Source organism: Aquila chrysaetos, chromosome 1, assembly GCF_900496995.4.
Source record: "Aquila chrysaetos chrysaetos chromosome 1, bAquChr1.4, whole genome shotgun sequence".
Lineage (NCBI taxonomy): Eukaryota > Metazoa > Chordata > Aves > Accipitriformes > Accipitridae > Aquila > Aquila chrysaetos.
In genome coordinates, this window is record NC_044004.1 from 76,865,099 (window position 1) to 76,885,598 (window position 20,500).

The 20,500-nt window shown below is 48.3% G+C and overlaps 1 protein-coding gene across 1 annotated transcript in view; it reads right to left on the bottom strand.

Moving 5' to 3' along the window:
* Positions 1-15,271, bottom strand: part of FAT4 (FAT atypical cadherin 4) — a 150,557-nt gene extending 135,286 nt beyond the window's left edge. Inside the window, 3 exon segments of the mRNA XM_030020759.1 lie at positions 9,448-13,284; positions 13,286-14,885; positions 15,096-15,271. Of these exon segments, the coding sequence (XP_029876619.1) occupies positions 9,448-13,284; positions 13,286-14,885; positions 15,096-15,271 (5,613 nt within the window).
* Between the last annotated feature and the right edge of the window lie 5,229 nt (positions 15,272-20,500).

Here is a 20,500-nt window from a genome sequence, read left to right on the forward strand (position 1 = left end):
TCTCCAAGGAACAATTTATCTCCTAGTACACTGCAAGGGAAACATAATCACATATTTCCCCATACACAGAGCCTGTGGCAAACCCACACCTCTAGCTTAAAGTCTTAAGTAGTGCTTTTTCTATCTTAATATACAAATATGCCCCATGATGTGAACTTGTTTTTTTTTTCCTTTCCCCAGCTGCTTCAGGATGCTACACATCAAAATCTTGTTTTGATAGCCAATCGCTTTTGCTGAATTTATTTCAGCATTATCTGGTGTTGGATGCTATTTACATCAGTTTGGTCCAAGCAGGATATAAATTCTGAACATAGCTTAAAAAGAAGACTACAGATTTGGGTAGGTGAAACATCGCATTCTTAGAAATAATAGTCTTTTGCTGGATCATATTTCAAGAAACGCTGCAGCTACCAAAACCGAAACTTTTGCCTAAAAACCCAAAGGGGACTAGATACGAAGCGCTTGCTTAAAATTGTAAGTTAATATTTTACTCATCCATATTCTAGACAAAAACACATCTTGAAAAGGCTTCAAAAGCATTAAAATTGAATGTACCGCCGAAGGAATCCTTAAGAAAAACACTTAAATTATTTTATAATCAAAACTAACGCTCACTAGCCTAACTCACTGGGTGGAAAGTTGTCTTTTGTTCATTCTTCACTTCATAGTAGGTGTTAAACTCGCAGCAATAGCAGAGCAGAGCTATGAATCAAGCCCAGAGCAGCTCCGCATCTGACGCCTGGCAGAAAGGCACGGGCAGGATCGCAGACCCTGATCCCAAAGGCAGGACCCGCACACGGGTACCACAGCGCTGGTCCAGCTCCGCTCTCCAGCGGAGAGGGCAGGAATGAATCGCGAAGCTACGATGGAGACCTCCAAAAGCGGTCAGTCTCGTAGCACAGCTCGTAAATCCGCTCTTTGCTCCCACCAGCAACCGTGACCGTTATGCTCTGTACCAATAAGCTGTCCCATAAAAGATATACCCAACTAAGGGCCTGGAAACGAGTCAAAAGGAACTTGTAAGACACAGAGTCTCCAGCTCATCAGTTCTATCAGTGCCATTCATACAGAATTAAATAAGTAGTAGGTGACGGGCCCTCCACGCAGACGGCGGGCACGGCAGGCTGGGCACTGCGGTACGGCTCCGGTACAAAATCCCAGCTCCGAGGGGAGGGATGAGCACTTGACCTCTTGCCGTGCCGCCGCAGAGGCCCAGAAGACACCTACCAACGTCAATCCTTGAAACAGCAGGTTTAGCGTTCTCTTACGCCCTTATATTTATTAAAAAAAAAAAAAAAAAGTCAGAGTTCAGGTTACAGGGGATACACTGCAGCGAGACGCAGGCACGCACGTGCCACACCAAACACAACGCACGACGACTTCGCTCTGAACCTTCATCACCCGTCTTGTACCACAGGTACGATGGAAGAAACGAGTGCGTCCTTCTCATTTCCCTTCTGAATCTCCTAAAAACTGACTCAAAGGTCACGCTGCCACGCTTCCCTCGCCTTTTACACGCTTCTTTGCTTGACATGGCAAGTTGGGGCTTGCCTCCTGCTTGGAAGCAGTCCGGATAGGTACCCGATGAGAACTGAAAACGGTACAGGCAGATCCTACAGAGAAAACTACGGCATTGCTTGACCCAGTTTGGTTGTTTTCCAAGCGCATCCAACTGAGTGGCTGACGAGAGAATTACTTTGACACGTGCACGTACACACGTATTTAGAAGAGCATAGCTAGCCACGAGGCTGGAAAAAGCGGATATGTGAAATCAAGAAAGTTACGGTTTTGTGTTAATGCGGATGATACTTCACTGGTCATATGGCAGATCTCAAAGCTATTCCCCTTTGTTTCACTTAAAGATCTGCGAGAAAAATCCTTTCTTTGCGTTTCAGCTCTATTAGAGGATCCAGATCAACTTCATGGGGCTCTTAGGAGTTAGCTTCCCTCACATGGCCACCGCAGGGAACCCAAACTTGCCCAGGGGATGCCACCTCCAGGCCACAGGGTAGAGAGAGGGAGAAGGTGATGCACTGCGAGGAGATGCTCTTCTCCAAAAGAAGGAGCCCCCAGAGCTCCTTCCATCTGTCTGAGCCTCAGAGGCTGCTCAATGTTTTCACCAGGAGCAAGCCTTTCTGTCCGTCGAGCTGGATGTCTGGATGGTTGTGTTCAATATAGTAGAACCCTTACACGCTATTTGAAGATCACTATGTCAATAAAAGCAACAGCCTATTAACAGTGCGTATGCGCGAAGACTGCAGAATACAAAATGCTAAGGCAAGCACTTGTTTTCATTACTTTTTGCATAGCTGTTGGCACATAAATTACCATTTCATAATAGGCTCTTTGAAATTCTTTTGCATTAACTAATGTGACTACGTGTATTTTTACAGTGCAATCATAGCTATCGGTTTCCATCTGTTCTACTGTCCTTTTGGTATGTTATTGCTCTGAGGAAGTAAACAAAAATAGATCACTACAAACGCAAACCTGGGTGGCAGTCTAGACTAAGGGTCTAATTAAAAAAAAGATTTATTAGAATAGAGAGAAACATCACAGTAAGACAAAGACACAGTTTCTCTAACATATCTGGTATTATTCTTGGCAAAGCGAAGTAAGGCTATAAATTTACTGAAACAAATCAGTATGGTACTGATGTACCATACTGATCTGGCATCACTTTTCCTGACTACGAGACTATGTTAGGAAAACTCTTTATTTTACTTCAATTTTAGTCACCATAAATTTCTTTCCTAATTAGAGCCCAAGAGTATTAGGGCTTGTCTACAGAGAGGTTTTGCACAGACACAATCACACGGGTAAGAAACCAAACTGACTTAACGGTAACGCTCCTCCCTAGTCTAGACACACTTAAAACAAACTATACCAGTAGAACTATGTCATGCTAAGGGGTTGCTTTGATATAAATTAAACGGGCACCTTGTTACTGGAGGGGTGGGAAGTGGCCCTTGGAGCAGTGGTTCAACAAAATCCAGCCTCTGAAGAGACCACGGAAACGTCTGGAGCCTCCTTCTGTCAGTCAAAAGGGTATGAACATCCTCTGACGAGATGCAGTCTCAAGGTTCAAGATATGCACAGGAAACGGGAAAAGGCGGTAGCAAAGATTTCAGGACCCAACGACAACGTAGTCTTACCCCAGTAAAGCTAGTGGTGAGAGCTGGAGACACCAAGAGGGCAGGCAGGCTTCGGTGAGCAACTTCTGCAGTTCTCCTGATTGAACAGCCACCAATTGCTTCACCTAACACTAACACACGGAAAGAAACCTGCACTCCAGCAGCTCTAGGGGGGTATCATTTTACATGGAAAAGGACTCGCTTATTAACATCAATAGAACCCAAGAATCATTTAGAGATTTGTATGAAGAATTTAACACTTAGCAAAAATAAGCACATGAAAATTTTGCTCTGGTTTTTGGCTATTATTTCTAGTGTTTGCATTAGAGACGCATGAAAAATAATATTTTCCATAATAAAGAATGTTGTTTTTAAAGTCTAGTGATTTTTAACATAAAAATTATGAAGTGACCTCACATGCAAAAATGCCCAGAGGCTGCTAACATAGCAAAGAAATGAGAAATTCTAGATATTAAGAAAATGTAGCAAGGCCGAATCATTAGAGAAATTAGAGAGGATGAAAAAAGGGACAACTTTGAACTGAAACCCAGAAATTGGTTTGGAACAGTTTTCAACATAAGGCACATTTGTCTCCCACTCTAGTTCAAGGAGAGCTTAGAGATCCCTTTTCAGATCAGTGCAAATGACAGCAATAACTTAAATAATTACATGTTTCTCAGAATCAGCAATATCAGCACTAGGAAGAAAAAAACCTGGCTTTGGAGCTGGGACAAGGCAGCAGATTTTCATTGTTTACTCAAACGTTTCATAAGTAGTTTCCTTTGTCAAGCTACAATTAACGTGCCATGTATCATTAAAGAATAAAATGACTTATAAATAGTATGAATACAAGGACTACCCCATTGTTCTTGTTTGTACTAGTAAATAAAAGACACGTCAGATAAGACTTCTCTGAAGCAGGTTTCAAATTCTCTTACTAAATTTAAAGCCCTCCACCGCTAGCCAGCTTGGTTAGAAAAGTAACACCTTCAACGTTCTGCCCCACCAATCCACCCCTTTCCCTCTCTCAAAGGGATGTTCGGTCTCGCCCCACATCCCCGAAGCGGTACCCAGCCCAAACAACACACGGGACGCATCGTGCTCCTATGCCTCGGGCAGCCTTTCCTGCAACGTATTCTGTCATTCCTGCTTAGCGGCATCTTCCCTTTCTTAGTCCGGGTTTCTGGAGCTCTGCGCCAGATACGCGCAACGGAGACGACGGTTTTTGAGTACCTCCGTCTCAAAACTAGGTCCAGCGAGGACCCGCGGGGTGCAGGAGTGACACAGAGGTAGCTAAGCCACAGGACCTAGGCTGGGCTGAGTCAAAAAGCTCCACATAAACTAGTTACATCATGCGAGCGCGGTTTTACGGCCATGGCTGCAGTTCACACTGAGTCATGGTGAAATGTACTGTGATTTTCTTTCCAGGAGGAGAGCGCCATTCATTCCGCCTGTCTTCATTAATTTCCAGATCTTTACGATGCCAGCAGTAAGCAGTGTCTAAAATCCCCATATCTTGCCTGATTAAAGAAAGAATGCTTTTTTCCTAGGCTATGGATTTGGGAGATAAAAGCCTTCCTCAGCTTGGAAGTCCAAGCTTCCCAACAGTACCAGTCATGAAACGTAGCACAAGAAGCAGCTACGAATGTACAAATGCAAAAGAAAAAGTCAGTGCCTGATGTTTCCCTGGCTGAAAATGAAGACAATCACTCCTCTTTTGAGAGCATGTTAACATTCACAGGTAAAAAGTGCTACTAGGATCATTGCTCTGCCTCTCCAAGTATTTCCATTTTCAACTCAGTACTATTGCTAAATCTCTCATTTGAAGTTTATACACTTCCCTTATTTGTACCCTTGTCTCCCTTCCTTGGAAACTATTTAAAGTACATGAAAGATGTTTAACTGAACAAGTAGTTCACCTCCCAAACTGTTACCCTCTCATTTGTCATACATGATATATACGTTAGCACCACTAGTCCCTAGCAAACCCACTACTCCTTTCAAGGAAGCCGTCCACTGAAGGGTTAAACATGCAAACTAGCGATCCTGTCTAATTCCGTTTAATCCCTAGTAACACAGCACAGAAGATGAGGTATTGTCCCTGGGTTCCTATTATTACTGCCAGCCGAGAAACGAGGTACAACATATGACCACCCAAAATATCCCAGAGCAGACGATCATTGCTTTGGGAGGCAGGATTCAATAAAGTCACATGGTTTTCAAGTCATGCCAATATGCATTAGTCATTCTATATTAAATATAAAATAATGATGGTGAAACCCCCAGCCCTGCCTGAAGAGGTTAAAAGAGAATTTATGCTGGAGAGCCAAGAGAAAGGAGCTAAGCAATTGCCGAGTTTTTTTTCCTTCAGCAGAAACACATAAAAAGGCATAAAATGGCAAACAGAAGGGCTCCCTTCAGGACACCTACATTATTTTTTTCTTATCTGAGAAGAACAGTGCAACACCTAATGATTAATACAAGAGGGGAAAAACTAAGACTGATCACAGAACACGTTCACACAATGTCAGATCATCTGGTTTGTCACCGTAGATTACACAGAAATAGGCTAAAAGTCCAAAATAATAAAAAAACCTTTGAAATTCAGTAATAACTATCCAAAATTACACCCCTTAGCTGTAAAATATAATGGAACAAGCACTTGGGTTTTCTTTGCAAATCTCAAGGTATTTGGTACTTTGAGCATAAAGCTTTAACCTCACAGCTTGCACTTTTTCTAACCCCCCTCCCTCCTTTTTCTCTTCATGTATCAATAACAAGCACAGAAACATACACAAATATGAAACCTAGTGCTAAAACCCAAATAATTCACAAACTGTAAATAAACCGTTCTTTGTTTTCTAAACTCTTTGCTGTTGCTTTACCAAAAAGATAACGTAACCCTTCAGTTTGAAGGCACGTCAGCTGCTTTGGGTTCAGAAGGGGATTCACCACAGTCCTGCCGTTGCAGAGCTCTTCCCTCGGACCCTCTCGTCAGAAAGGGCTAGCATACAACTCCAGTACCTACACAATCAGTGGATCTATAGTCTGATCCTATAGGGCAAACCCCAGGGATGAATGAGAAAGACTGGAAAGAGTCTTTTTCAGTTGGAGCACCAGGTAGATCTTTTCAATAGAATTTATATTATTTAAAAAAAAAAAAAAAAAAAAAAAAGTGTAGTGACAGAATTGAGGAAAAAAAAAGTATCACACCATTTCTCAAGGACAAGGATTGATTCACTTCTAGAGTAAGTGGTTTCACGCAAGCCTGCTTTTCTTTTATACTGCCTGCTGGCTAGACAAAGCCTAGTCACTGTTTCGAAGCCGTAAATATCTCTATTTCACACCAGGTATCTGTCACCCAAAACCATTCCTAAAGTCTACATTAGGCAAAAGATCTATTAACTTTCTTGCTACTGCTGCTCTCTTCATCAATCTCAGCCAGCAAGTTTAACACTGAGTGGCTCTGAGCGCTCAGCGGTTCACTCGAATGCCACAGCGCAATTAAGATGATGTCTGGCATCAGGGCAGAAGGCATAGCAGGCAGTGAAGAATGCAGAAGTTGTTAAGCATATCCTATTACTGTTTTACCCTTTTCTTTAACCATATTCAGAAACAAAACCCAACATACTCTTCAGAAGAGAAGGAAGAAAGAAAATACACAATACTCAAGCTTTTTCCTCACACACAAAAAAAAACCCCAAACAACAAAAAAACCTCAAACCTAACCACAAACCCAAACAAAACGTATATCTGTTCAGAAAGCTGTCAGGTGTAGTGGTACCAGACCTGTTAGGCTCTGTCTGCATGCCTGCATCAATGCTTTACAACTTAATTCTCAAGGGGGAATCTAAAATCAGTCAGTCTTCATCTTGACATGTATATACCAAAAAAAGTTGAAGACATCATGGGCAAAAGAACACTTAAGTTTTGTGGCTTTAGATATTCCACAGGTTCACGCACATTCATCATCCCTGATCAGTGTCCTGGTTATACCACCACTCAAGCCATCATCTTAAAAACCGGGACTGGAATAAACATTAAACCTTCCAAATTACACCTGTGATGCACAAAGACTTTAGCATGAGTGCGCTTTAAGGTGAGTTTCCAAAGGTAAGACGTAATGTTCACGCACTTGGGTATTGGCTGTTTTTTTATGAGAGAAGATAGGCAGCAAACTCTAAGACCAAAATATGTGCACTGAATACATCAGACCAAAACCCCCAAAAGTTGCCATCCAAAAGCAACATGGAAAAAAGCTGCGCTGCTTATTCAGCACCCACTGACAGTCAGCTTGCACAAAGAATGTCACTGTAGTGGTTCTTGTTCAAGCCTGGGACAGCAAAAGCCATTCCAGAGAAATTCAATCAGTCAGGAGAAAGACTGCATATGGTTATGTTTTTTAAAGTTGATAGCTGATTATAATTTTGAATATATTTCTAGAGAAGCACAGTAAGCTAATTACGTTTGGGAGAAGAAGCATTTTAGAAGCTATAAAGATACAACCAGTAATATGAAATCCTAGCTCCCAACTATTGCTTTCAATGCTCTTTACAGAATAAAACATTTGTTTCTGATTTCAGGAGTGGTTTGTATTCAACAATGTAAAATTTGTTTAAAGTTTCAATGGTTGTTCTCTTCCCTGCTCACCAAATATTCTTATTAAATACTTTCACAACATGTGAGTCTATTGCAGCCATAGGGTCTCTCATGAGTCCTTCTCCAGTCAAGAAACTCTTTGGTCACGCAGGCAGAGTCAAAGTTGAAGGCTTGTGATCCAAATACCCACTGACAAAGGCTTAACCCTCAAAACAACTGTCTGTCAAGACAAAATATGATGTAATAATAATAAAAGAAAAAAAAGGATAAAGGTTTAGGCTTTTACAAATTACTAGCAGGGGTACAAAGACCTGTATAACAGGAATCTTCTCATAAAAATAGCATGAATTATTTGAACCAGCAGCACTACTAGAACAGGTCATTTTTGCAATACACTACTGCTCTTCAAAACATGATAATCAACAGCACCTAGCACACACACTAAGATGAGCTCTCTCGTCCGTGCTAAGAAATCTCTGAGTTTGAACAGTGCTCAAACTCCCTGCCTAACAATTACTTTGTAAAGCATCAGTCACTGCCAGTACAGGAGAGCGAGGTTATACACCTATACAGATCAGACTTAAACTACAGTAAAAAAAAAAAAAACAAAAAAGCAGCCATGAAGAGAAACAGCTACAGCTGCCGAGTAAGAACTAGAAATACCACATCTGCTGAAACCAAAAAGAAAAAACCCAAACCACCACAGTATCCTTGGTGGCTCAAAACTAAGACATAACTCCCGGGAGGAAGTATAGCTGGGGGCAACGCCTGGATGCATAGGGCTGTGCGATATTGAGGTAACATGTTCAGCTGGCGAGGGAAATGGTTGAACCGCTACACGCTACCAGCCAGCATCCTCTGCTGGTTGACCCACTCCCCAAACTGCCAGGGACTGCAAGTTAACTGGCCGATAGCGAAGTGCAGAAGGCAGCTCCAGACAGAGCAAAGAAAACATCTGTACAGGTGATGTCTCAAACCTGCTTTCCACCCTTCGGTCCTCAAGCTAGTCACGCAGAGAACGTTTAAAGACCCTTCAGTCAAGCCAAACAGCTTTGCGATAAGGAGAGTTGCCAGCTAAAACGTTCCACTTTTACCGTCTGCCACATCCCAGAACAGAAACAAGACCATTGGCATACTCATCAGTGAGGGTAAAGAAGTAACCTAAATTGGAGATGCATGAGGAGACCTATCTGAGGGACTTAACCAGGCAGGGATGCCAAGCACATCCAGGACTTGAGACACTAGATGAGCTGTTCAGGGAGCAATCCTCTGCTGGCCACTTCTCAGCCAAATACTGACGTGATGACTGTAGCGAGAGAAGTTCAGCTGTAATTCACATAGGAATAGAAAGACTTAAAATAATTAACAATTGCTAAAATGAGAAGGCACGCGAAACTCCAAAATGCCCGCGATTAAAGCTTCTAGCACCTAAAGCATTTAGTACCTAAAGTTTATTTGACCAACATTGTGCCTACAGTAGCCAAATTCAAGCGCTATGCCCGAGCCCCTCTCAAATTTCTAGGGAGGCTGCTTTGAGGAAAACAGGTTGAGGTATACTAATGGAAAGGTTGTCTTTCGCTAACGAATCGATTAGCAGACGTAGCTTTCGGGTCTTCTGCTGTGCACTACCATCTGTAAAACAGCTAACAACAAATACACAAAACGGCTCATTCAGAAAGCAAACAGGTAAATAATTACTGAATAAAAGCTTTACCTCTGCTCGTTGCGTGCGGGGCAAAACAGACGACTTTTCAATGGCATAAACATCCACCAAGTAGAGACGCGCTCCTTGCTCCCTGTCCAAAATGGCAGCGGTCTGGATGACACCAGTATGGCGCCCGATGGTGAAGAGGCGCCCGAGACTCTTATCTTCGCACCGGACGGACACGATGTAATATTCCACCTGAGCTTCGGAGCCCCGCGGACTCGCCGCTTCGATAGATATCACATTTGTCCCAATAGGCTCGCCTTCTTTTAAGATGGTTATGTATTTCGGCTGAGTGAAAACAGGCCCGTCAAGCCCTTGCAGAATTATAGTCATCTCGGTGGTGGATTTTCTCCTTTCAGGGCCAAGATCCGTGGCAGAAACTATGAGATTGTATATGAGCTGAGAAGGCACCAAAGCTGACGCTACCCTTAAATCTCCGCTATAGCGATCCACAATAAAGGTTTCGGTATCTCCGTTGACTATTTCATATTCCACTTCTCCGTTGGCGCCCTCGTCAGGATCTGCAGCAATAATTGTCGTGAGGATCGAACCGATCACAACCGAGGGGTCGGCCGCGAGAGCATTTTGCGATATGAACACGGGAACATTGTCATTTTGATCCGTCACCAAAATGGTCACATTCTTCAAAGCAAATCGCCTGGACTCCACAGGAACAGCCTGATCGGTGGCTTTGACTGTTAACTCAAAGAGGTTAGCAAACTCGCGATCTATTTCAGCATTGGTAAATATCGTCCCTCTCACTTCATCTATACGGAAATGATTACCCCTTGGCATCTGTTGAATGATTGCGTACGTTAGCTGCCCATTAATATCCGCATCCGGATCATGAGCGGTCACAGAAATGACAGGGCTACCAACAGGAACGTTCTCAACAATAGATTTAAAGATGTCCCCCGGAGGAAAATTAGGAGGGTTGTCATTGAAATCCCTAACATGTATGACCACTGACATCGTCGATGACCGTGGTGGCCTTCCTTGGTCTTTTGCTGTTATGTTTAGCTTATACAGAGATTGCGTCTCAAAGTCCAGTTTCTTTGCAAGAAAAATACTGCCGGTGTTGGGACTGATGCTAAAGGTCCCGTGATTGTTTGTCCCCGTAATGCTATAGTGGAGGTCAGCATTGTCACCTGAATCGGAATCGGTGGCAGTGACAGATGACACAAGTTCACCGACTCTCATGTTCTCCAAGACATCCACTAACAAGGTCGATTTAGGGAAGGAAGGACTGTTGTCGTTTTCATCCAATACATCAATGCTCAACATGCAAGTTGAGCTTAGGGAAACCGCTCCAGCGTCTACCGCTTGGATGACGAGCGAATACGACGCAGTAGCTTCGTGATCTAGTTTGCCTACTAAGGTTACTTGGCCTGTGCTACTATCTATTGCAAACTGTTTTTCTTCATTTCCCTTGATTACAGAGTAGTGAATCAACCCATTAACCCCTTCGTCAACATCTGAGGCGGAAACCCTCAGAACCTGCGTCAGATTCGCTGCCAGTTCCGATATAGTAGCTTGGTAGAGATCTTTCAAAAATTTGGGGGCATTATCATTGATGTCTTTCATGTAGATTTGTACAGTTGCCTGATCCTTTAGAGGCTTTGGCAACCCCTGATCTGTTGCTATGACCGTGAGACTAAATACCGCAGCTCCCCTTTGTCTCATAAGAGCTTCTCTGTCAAACTGATGAGTGCTTCTTATTTCCCCCGTTACCGTGTTCAGCTCAAAATCTGGCTGCATATGCTCAAATGAATACCTGACTTCACCATTTGGCCCAAAGTCTTTATCTACGGCATTTATTTTACCCACATACGATCCACCCCTCTGCTCCTCTTCAAAATAAAATACATAGTTGGTACTGTTGAACAGGGGCCTATTATCATTTACATCCTCCAGAATTACAGTAACGTTCACGGTAGCGTTGAGCGGTTCTACTGCTCTATCAGAGGCAACAACCAGTAAAACATATCTTTCCTGAAGTTCACGGTCCAGTTCGCTTTTGATATAGAGCTGGCCATCTGGGAATATGCCAAAGGCATCCCCAGTATTTCCTTCAATTATGCTATAAGCTATTTCACCGTTCACTCCCGAGTCTTTGTCGGAAGCCTGCACCTTAAAGAACCTGGAATTCACAGGCTCTGACTCCAAAATAGTAATTTCATAGGAAAGCTGGTCGAACACAGGCGGGTTATCGTTTACGTCGTGGACGGAGACGGTGAGGATAAAGTTAGAGGACAGCTGCGGCACCCCCATATCCGAGGCCAGGATTTCAACCTGATAAGACCCAGCATTTATGTCAAGTGGCCCTATTAAGCTTATGGCACCTGTTTGCTCACCGATTGAAAACAGGCCCTTTGGGTTTTGCTTAAGGCTGTAAAGGACCACGCCGTTAACACCTTCGTCGGGATCAAGAGCTTTGGCCTGGAATATGGTATGCCCAGCTTTCCAGTTTTCAACCACATTTACACTTTCCACCGCGTGAATAAAGTGTGGGGAATTGTCATTTAAATCTTTGACAGTTATATTGACCATAGCATCTCCAGTTATCGCCCCACCGCTAGCAACCACCTTCAGCTGGTAAAACGCTTGCTCCTCCCTGTCAATAACACTGGCTGTGGTGATCTGCCCCGTCACTCTGTTGATGGCAAACACGCCCCTTTGGTCACCTGTCGTAATAAGGTAACTGATGTTGGTGTTGAGGTCCATGGTGGAAGCAAAAACAGTGCCTACGTGGTAACCCAGGGCAACGTTTTCAAAGACAACAAAACTGTACGTGCCCTGGCTGAAAACAGGTGGATTGTCCTGGGTGTCCAAGACGGTGATGGTGACAATGGCTTGGTTCTGCGACTGAAGGTGGCCACCGTCGGTGGCCACGATCTGCAACTGGTAAGCAGTTTTCTCCTCCCTGTCGAGGGCTATCTTTGTTGTGATGACCCCCGTCTGGCCGTGGACCTGAAACCTGGAGGTGTCTCCAGCCGAGATGCTGTACTTGACCGTCCCGTTGGGTCCCAGATCAGGGTCCGTGGCAGACACCGTGGTCACATAGGTTCCGGCTGGCTCATTCTCTTGGATATGGGCGAAATACTGAACAGGGTAAAACACGGGGCTATTGTCATTCACATCCAGGAGACTGACGTTAACTCGGGCTATCGAAGAGAGGGGAGGAGAGCCTAAATCAGTGGCCAGGACCTGCAGGGAGAAGTGAGCCTGCTCCTCCCGGTCCAGCTGCGAGACGGTGCTGAGCTTGCCCGACACGGGATCCAAGCGAAAGATCCGGCGAGGGGTCACCGAGGAGGGGCCAACCGCTGCCAGCGCCGGCTCGGCTTCCTGCAGGGAGAAGCGGACAGTCCCGTTGTCCCCCAGGTCCCCATCCGTGGCGCTCAGGACCAGCAGCTCAGTTCCTGACGGGGAGTTCTCCGCCAGGGACACCTGGTAGCCCTCGGGTTGACTGAAGCGAGGTCTGTTGTCGTTGACATCCAGGATGGTCACCACCAGCTGCGCGTAGGAGAACTTGGGCTGCACCCCTTGGTCACGGGCACTGATGTTGAGCACCACCTGAGAAGCGGTCTCCCGGTCCAGCCCGCTGGAGACGGACGTGCCCGCGGCGGGGCCGGCGGTGCCGCCCTCGGGGCCGGCCGTGGTGACCAGCCCGCTGTGCTCGCTGATGCGAAACCAGCCGAGCTCGTTGCCCGAGACGATGCTGTATTTGAGGTTGGCGTTGAGGCCCGAGTCACGGTCCGTGGCACTCAGGCCCCGCACGTAGCTGCCCAGGGGCACCTCCTCGCTGATGTTCACCCTGTAGACCGACTGCCCGAAGACGGGGGGGGTGGTCGTTAATGTCGTTCACGAAGATCACCAGGCTAGCTACCGAGGAGCGGCTGACAGGAGCCGCCACCGCCCCATCGGGGGAAAGAGCAGAAGTGGGGGAGCCCGGGGGCGGCGGCGGGGCCCCGTAGTTATCGGCCACCGCCACCGTAAGGTTATAGGCCGGGATGCGCTCCCGGTCCAAGGCGGCCGCCACCTTTATAAGGCTGAGGTTGGGTACCTTGCTGCTGTGCACCTCAAAGTGCCGCTGCTCGTTTCCCGCCAGGATCGACACAGAGATGTTCCCGTTGGCCGCGGGGGAGTCGGCATCGCTCACCGTCAGCAGGGCCACCACCGTGCCGGGGGCCGCGTTCTCGTCCACGGAGGCGAAGCGGGAGGTGGCCGGGAAATAGCGGAACTTCACCCGGGGCTCGTTGTCGTTGACGTCGAGCAGGCGGATGAGGGCCTCGGCCCGGCCGCTCAGCGCCGGCACCCCTCGGTCCACGGCCTGCACCGTCAGCGAGTACTGCTGTCGCGTCTCGTAGTCCAAGCGCTCCCGGATGCGGATCACCCCGCTCTCGGGGTCCACCTCGAACGGGAGGCTGCCGGCCCCGTCCCCGCCGCCGCCGCCACCGTCGCCTCCTTCCAGGCGGTAGCGGATGTCAGCGTTGGTGCCTTCGTCGGCGTCAGCCGCAGCCACCTGGAGAACGCTGGCCCCGACGGGCGCGTCCTCCGGCACTCGCGCCTGGTAAAGAGTCTGGCTGAAGACGGGCGGGTTGTCGTTGATGTCCTGGACGGTGACATTGACCTGAAGGTACCCCCGCCGACGGGGCTCGCCCTTGTCCTCCACTTGCACCAAGAGCCGGTAGGCGGGGGTGGCCTCCCGGTCCAGCCCGCCCCGGGAAACCAGGTGCAAGAAAGCTCCTTCGCCGCTGGGGTTGAGGGTGATGTTGAGGCGGAAGCGCCCCTCCTCGTTGCCGGCCACGATGCGATAGGAGCCGTGGTCGACGCCGTTCGTGCCGCTGTCGGCGTCGGTGGCCGTGTCCAGGATGAGCTGGCGCCCGCTGCCCGTGTCCTCCTTGAAAGTCACCACGATGGAGGGGTCGGGGAAGACGGGCGCGTTGTCGTTGAGGTCCAGCACCAGGACCCGCACCTCGCTGGGGTAGGTGGGCTGGCTGGAGAGCACCACCAGGTCCACCACGTCGCTGGCCAGGCTCTCGCGGTCGATGGTGGCCCGGGTGTGCAGGGCGCCCGAGCTTGCGTTGATGGAGAAGAGGGCGTGCTGCTCGCTCAGGCGGTAGCTGAAGCCGGGCCGGGTGGCGATCGTGCCCACCCAGGTGCCGGCCGGCTGCTCCTCCAGCACCTGGAAGACCTGCCGGGGCTCCGCGGCGGCGCCCAGCGGCAGCAGCACGGGCAGCAGCAGCAGCAGCAGCAGCGGCGGCGGCGGCGGGGCCCCGCGGACGGCGGGGGGGGCGGCCCATGGCGGCCCGGGGAAAAAAGGGGAAGGGGACCGGGGGGGGGGGGGGGCAGCGCCCCGAGGCGGGAGCCCGGCGCCGCCGCCGCTCTCAGCGGCTCCCCCCGGGGGTCCACCACCCCCCGCAGCCGCCCCGACCGCTCCCGCTTAGCCTCCCTCTCTCCTCCCCCTCGGAGGCTCCCCGCTCGCCCTGCCCCGCCACGGACGGGAGCGGACCCGCCGGCGCGCCGCGCTCACGGGACGCTCTGCCGCTGCCGCCTCCGCCGCTCCTCCCGCCGCCGCCTCCGCCGCCGCTCCGGGGCTGGGGGGCGGCCGGGGCCGCCGCGCCGCATCGCCCCTCAACAGCCGCCGTCGTTACCGTTGGGGCTCCCGCGCTCCGCCGCTCCTCAGCGGCCGCCGCCCCGCCACCATGCCCGGCCGCTCACCGGCGATGACGGGGCGCCGCCGGGTTTGTAATCCACCGACCGCGGCGCTCGCTGCCGCTGCCGCCGCCGCCGCCGCCGCCGCCCGGCCCCAACTTTGCCCGGCGCTCATTGATCCCTTCCCTCTTGACGCCCGGGGCCGGCTCCCCCCACGGCCTCCCATTGGCCGCCCCGCCCACCGCCGCCCCGCCCACCGCCCCGCCCACCGCTCCGCGCACCTGGGGGGGGGGGGGGGGGGGGCCGCACCGGCCCCTGCGCGGCGTGGGGTGACGGGTTGGGGGGGGGGGGGGGAGATATCGGCGTGGCTCCCCGCCGAAAGACGTCGGCTCTCGCGAACGAGAGGGCTGCTCCCCTCGCTGCCCGGCCAAAAACTTCCAAGCGGCGTGTAACGTCAGGCGGCGAGCGCGGTGGTGGGCAGCCCCGGGGGTCCGGTTCCCCCCCCGCCCCCCCCGCCTCCGGCCCCACGCCGCCGTTCTCCACGCGTGGGCCGGCAGCGCCCTCTGCTGCCCCGGCAGCCGGGGCTGGGGGGGGACGGGGATTCTCGGTCCACATACCCGCCCCCCCGAAGCCGCTGGTGGAGTGGGTGGCAAAAGTGTTCCTTTTGAGTTTGTTAACCTTTAAATGCGAGCAGGGCTGTAAACGGGGCGGTCGAGGGAGCTGTAGGCAGCAATTAAGCTGACGAGGTAAATCCGGAGTGGCCGTGTAAACCAATCCGCAAATACGGAGTTGATTTATCCTCAATGAACCTGGCAGCGGGTTTTCCAACGGGGAAAAGTAGGAAAAGAGAGAAGCGAGGTGAAAAGAAACGAGGGGAGTGTGTGAGTACCATGGAGTCGGAAGAACCGGGAGGGTGAGGTGTCAAAGGCGGTTTGTTCCCCCCTGTTCCCCTGGATGTGATGAAAAAAGGGAGAAAAAAAATCCCTGGATATGATGAAAAAAAGGGAGAAAAAAAATCCCTGGATATGCTGAAAAAAGGGAGAAAAAAAAATAAACTCTAGCAGGAGCCTTGACTGGAAGCGGTTAGTAAGGAAGAAGCGGCAGTTCCCATCCCTGGATGGTTTGTGGTCCATCCCAAAGAGATACTTCAGGGCATTAACTCCTGCAAATCCCTGTTCCCTTTAGGCGACGGAGCCTCAGGCCCACGGCCAGCCCCGAGCCCGTGGGCACCGCGGCCAGCCGGGAGGGCCGGCGCGGTTGGGAATGCCGGCGCCCAGCGCTTCTCCCCGCACGGCCACCCCGTGCCAGCGCTGTTATTTGCGGGGGACCTTTCCTCTCGGACGCGGCCGTCCTCAGCCTGTATTTAGTTTTGCGCTTTTTGGTATCTTCTACCGACTTGGGGAAGGACTTTTGTGCCTGGGAGTGCTCGGCTTTTTCTAACTGCACTAGTTGATTCAGTTGGAGACGATAGCCAGTTTATCTACAAACTATTCTTAGTGGAAACACCGCTTTCCCTCTTGCGAGGAGCTGGACAGTAAACCGACGCGAGAGCAAAGGAGGGATCATCGGTCCCGTCTGCCTGCATCGCATAACGCTGTTAAGGTCTGCACCAGTTCTTTGATATTTAACTCCATCTACAGGCGTGCAGCGACCCTTGCCTGCAGTGAGCAATTCACCGGGTCTTCTCGAAAGGCAGCCCTGCGTATCTAGGCGGCTTCTTTATTCGTGTTATGAAAAAGCCCCCGGTTCAGATGAGGTGCTTAGAATCAGCAGAAAACAACAGTAATACTGTATTCGCAGAGAAAAAAGATTATACAGGGTAGGGGGGGAGGATTGCCAACATAAGCTAACATCAGCCTTAGCTGGAATAACTCTTCAAGCATTCACCGTGGCATAATCACTAGAGTTTTTTCTCGCTACATGGGATTTTTCATATCTGTCAGCTAAATTTGAGCTCCAAGTAAAAAATGCAGCACTGCAAAACACGGTGGGCATTCTGACACCCCCAGACGGACTTTGGGGCATTCACTAATGAATAGGTCAGAATGAATCGTTAACCAAGTATTTTATGTGTGGAACGGACACAATCTTGTTCTAAAGTTGTTCGAGCTTTTCTGTGCCCACAGTTTGCACTTTCCTCTGGGCTCTTCTCTCAAACGTCAAAACTAAAAATGCTGCTACAAAAGTGCGCAAATTCAAATAAAAGGCCAATGTTGAATTTTCGTATAAATGCTGTACATCTGAGGTAAGCAAATTGCATAAAATTCTGGAAAAGAGAATATCTAGAAAACAGGAGAATATCTAGACAACAGACACTCGTAAATAATGCCTGTCAGTATCAGATACCAGAATTATGATACGTGCCCCTTGCGTTATATCAACACAAATGATACATTGTAAAATTTTCAACACACGTATGACAATAAATCAAACAATATCTATGTGTTGGTTCACAGGCCTTGTAATTTAATATTTGGAATTATGTCGCTGATCTAATGCCATGACTGTAAATATCAGCAGGTTGTTTCAGAGACCGAATTTGCTTAAGCCTTTTGTACTCTGATTTGGATGTGACTGTCACACACCCTGCGTTATTTCTACCTATCAGTGGTAAAAAGACAGGCTGGGACAGAAGAAAAAAAAAAAAAAAACCAAAAGGTAATAAGGAAAGCTTGTTTGCCAGCCACAGGATCACGGCCAGCGGCTCCCCTGAGTCCAGGTCTTGCTGAGCAGCTCAGATGAGAACAGTGCCGGCTGCGAGGACTCCCCGTCTTCCCTTGGGAAAGAGTAGTCACGAGGAACTTGCTGGGTTCGGAAGCAGGAGCGAAATCATTCATCCCCCCCAGCAGAGTTTGTCTCTCTGAATTCAGACTGAAACTAAAACAAACCTATTTTGTTGGCATAGGAAAGCTGCTAAAGAACTAAAGCTTGTGGAAACCATGACCACCACCAGTGGAAGTGCTACCCGAGTTGCTTCAAAAAAGCTAAAGTTCTGGGTACTTTAAGAAAGCTTTTTTGCCTAGCATAAGGGTAAGGAAGAGAGAGAAGGGGGGGGGGGGGGAAGAGAGAGGTCTTAAAACTCAGGGAAACTCCCCAAGTTCTTCCCTGAAGCCCACTGGGAACTTTACATGTGGATCCGTTTCCTCTCTGCAATTCTTAGAGCCTGTGGGTAAACCATGACAGAGAGACATCCTAAGCCAACTTCCATTTCACATCGCGTTAGCCGAAATCCGGAGTAGCTCTGCTTGTGTCAGTGGAATTGCTCTGGTGGTACATCAGCATAAGCGTGGGTAGAGTTTTGACCCCTTTTAGATTAACACACATAAATTTAGACACAGTTAAGGCTGCGCTAGGAAGTGTTCCGTCACTCATAAGAATGGAAATAAAGCGAAGAAAAGGTCATTTTGCACTTTTCGTCTTGCCTACAGCTCTGTTGATAACGCAGCCCAACACTTCATCAGGCTTTCACCTCCAGATACAGAAAAAGCAATCTAATCCCAACACCGTCCAGCTCATACTCCACTGCAAAGTCTTAATAGCGACCTCATAGCGTCCAGTGTCAACAGATCGACACATTTGGCTGTCATGTGTAACGTGTTTCCATCGCTGTTTTGCCTAAAGTGGCCAATGACGCTGCTGAAATGTTGTGCTGGAAGGCACGGAAAGCAGAGAAGCAAGGGGAAGGCTGTTGAATGAAATGAAAAGCATTATAGGGAAGAAAGTTAGTTTTTAAATACATTTTCCTCCTGTGTAAGCTAAATGAAAATTGGATGCGTACCTGTTATCTCACACAGTCCTCAGAGGTCTCAGGCTTATAATCAGATATTAAGACAGGCAGAGAATTTTATTCTGCAGCCAGAATAGGAACCGGTTACAAGTTCAGCAGATCTGGCGGGTAAGTTTCTGTGTTTTGTATTTGATGAGCTGAAGGCAGGACCACAAAAGCCCTGTTTGATGCACCACACTCCCGAGTAATGCGGGACTTGGCATCGGGCATTTTCATTATTCCTTGCAGGCAGCTGGAAACTTGCCCACACTTACATCATTTCGGTCTACGGTTGGACTCGAGGATCTTAAAGGTTTTTTCCAACCTAAATGGTTCTACGATTCTACGATCACCTACAGACCCCGGCTTCATTTATGGTAGGAGACGTCAGAGTCCTTTTAGGATGGACTTGATCATTTCACCTGCCTAATGGCATTGCTGCAAGGGCACGTGGTGGAGCGGGAAGCCGTTCAGAAGACCGCCTAGGTCTTCCTAGGAAGTAGTTTCTAGTTTCACTAGGGTGAAAGGATATATAAAGGAAATGTCACCACACGGCTCCGGGAAGATATTCCTGTACTCCTACATGGAGCAATCGAATCCATTTATTTCTCATCAGCACTGGGCTGGGGAGCTTTGTAGTCAGGAAATTAGGCAGATACCTTTTTAAAATCGTAGTGTGTCCCAGCGATATACCAACAGCTACCCTCTCGGTGTGAGATACGCTCCTTGTTCAACTTTATGCTGTATTAAAATGCATTTTGGTCTGAGCTCAGCTTCCCGGTAGGTAAAGATAACCAATAATGCAGCTTGTCTGGGGACATTACCACTCATTTTTATGTTTTCATTCCAAGTTGCTCTGAATAACTGACTTTATCATTTTGCTACACCACACATTTTGCTGTCGGCTGACGTTTATATCAGAATTCATTTGATTTCCTTCTAGACCATTGATAAAGATCTGGAATGGTATTTGACCAAGACCATGTGGTTCCTGGCAGAGCCATTAAAAACACCGTAACAGAATGAGGATAACTCATTAACGCATTTTTTTAGGTCTATCAGTCCCCTATGTTAGTGTATTGAACACAGACTGCTCTCTGAGCAGGGATATTTTATCAGGATTCGTATGGGATTAAGTTAAATACTTGAAAGAACCCTAGTATCACTACTTACAAAACCGGTATCAAACTTGATTCTGTTAGATTTTTGTTTGTTTGTTTCCAAGATAAATCCTGTTTTTAAATATGTTACAAACCAGCTTGGCATTCATTGCTTTAATTCTGTGCTTGCACACCACAGGAGCCTTATGCGATTGTATAATAGACAACAGACTAACCAGTTTGTCCTCTCCAGCCTGTGTAAATGTATAGTATTAATATTTGACTGTCTTTTAGTATTTCATAGATATATTCAAGGATTTGTTTAAAATGAGCATTCCAGGTCCTGGAAGCCAAGAATTATTCTAATGTTTTTCTCTCCCCCCCCCCCCCCCTTTTTTTTTTTTTTTTTTTTTAAATGCACAGAATCCAGAATAGCTGCTTTGCTGACATTATTGTACCCAGCCATCACATACCAGGAAAAGAGACAAATTATACAGTAAGTCCACAGCAGCTGCCAAGAATGGAGGAGATCTTTCAG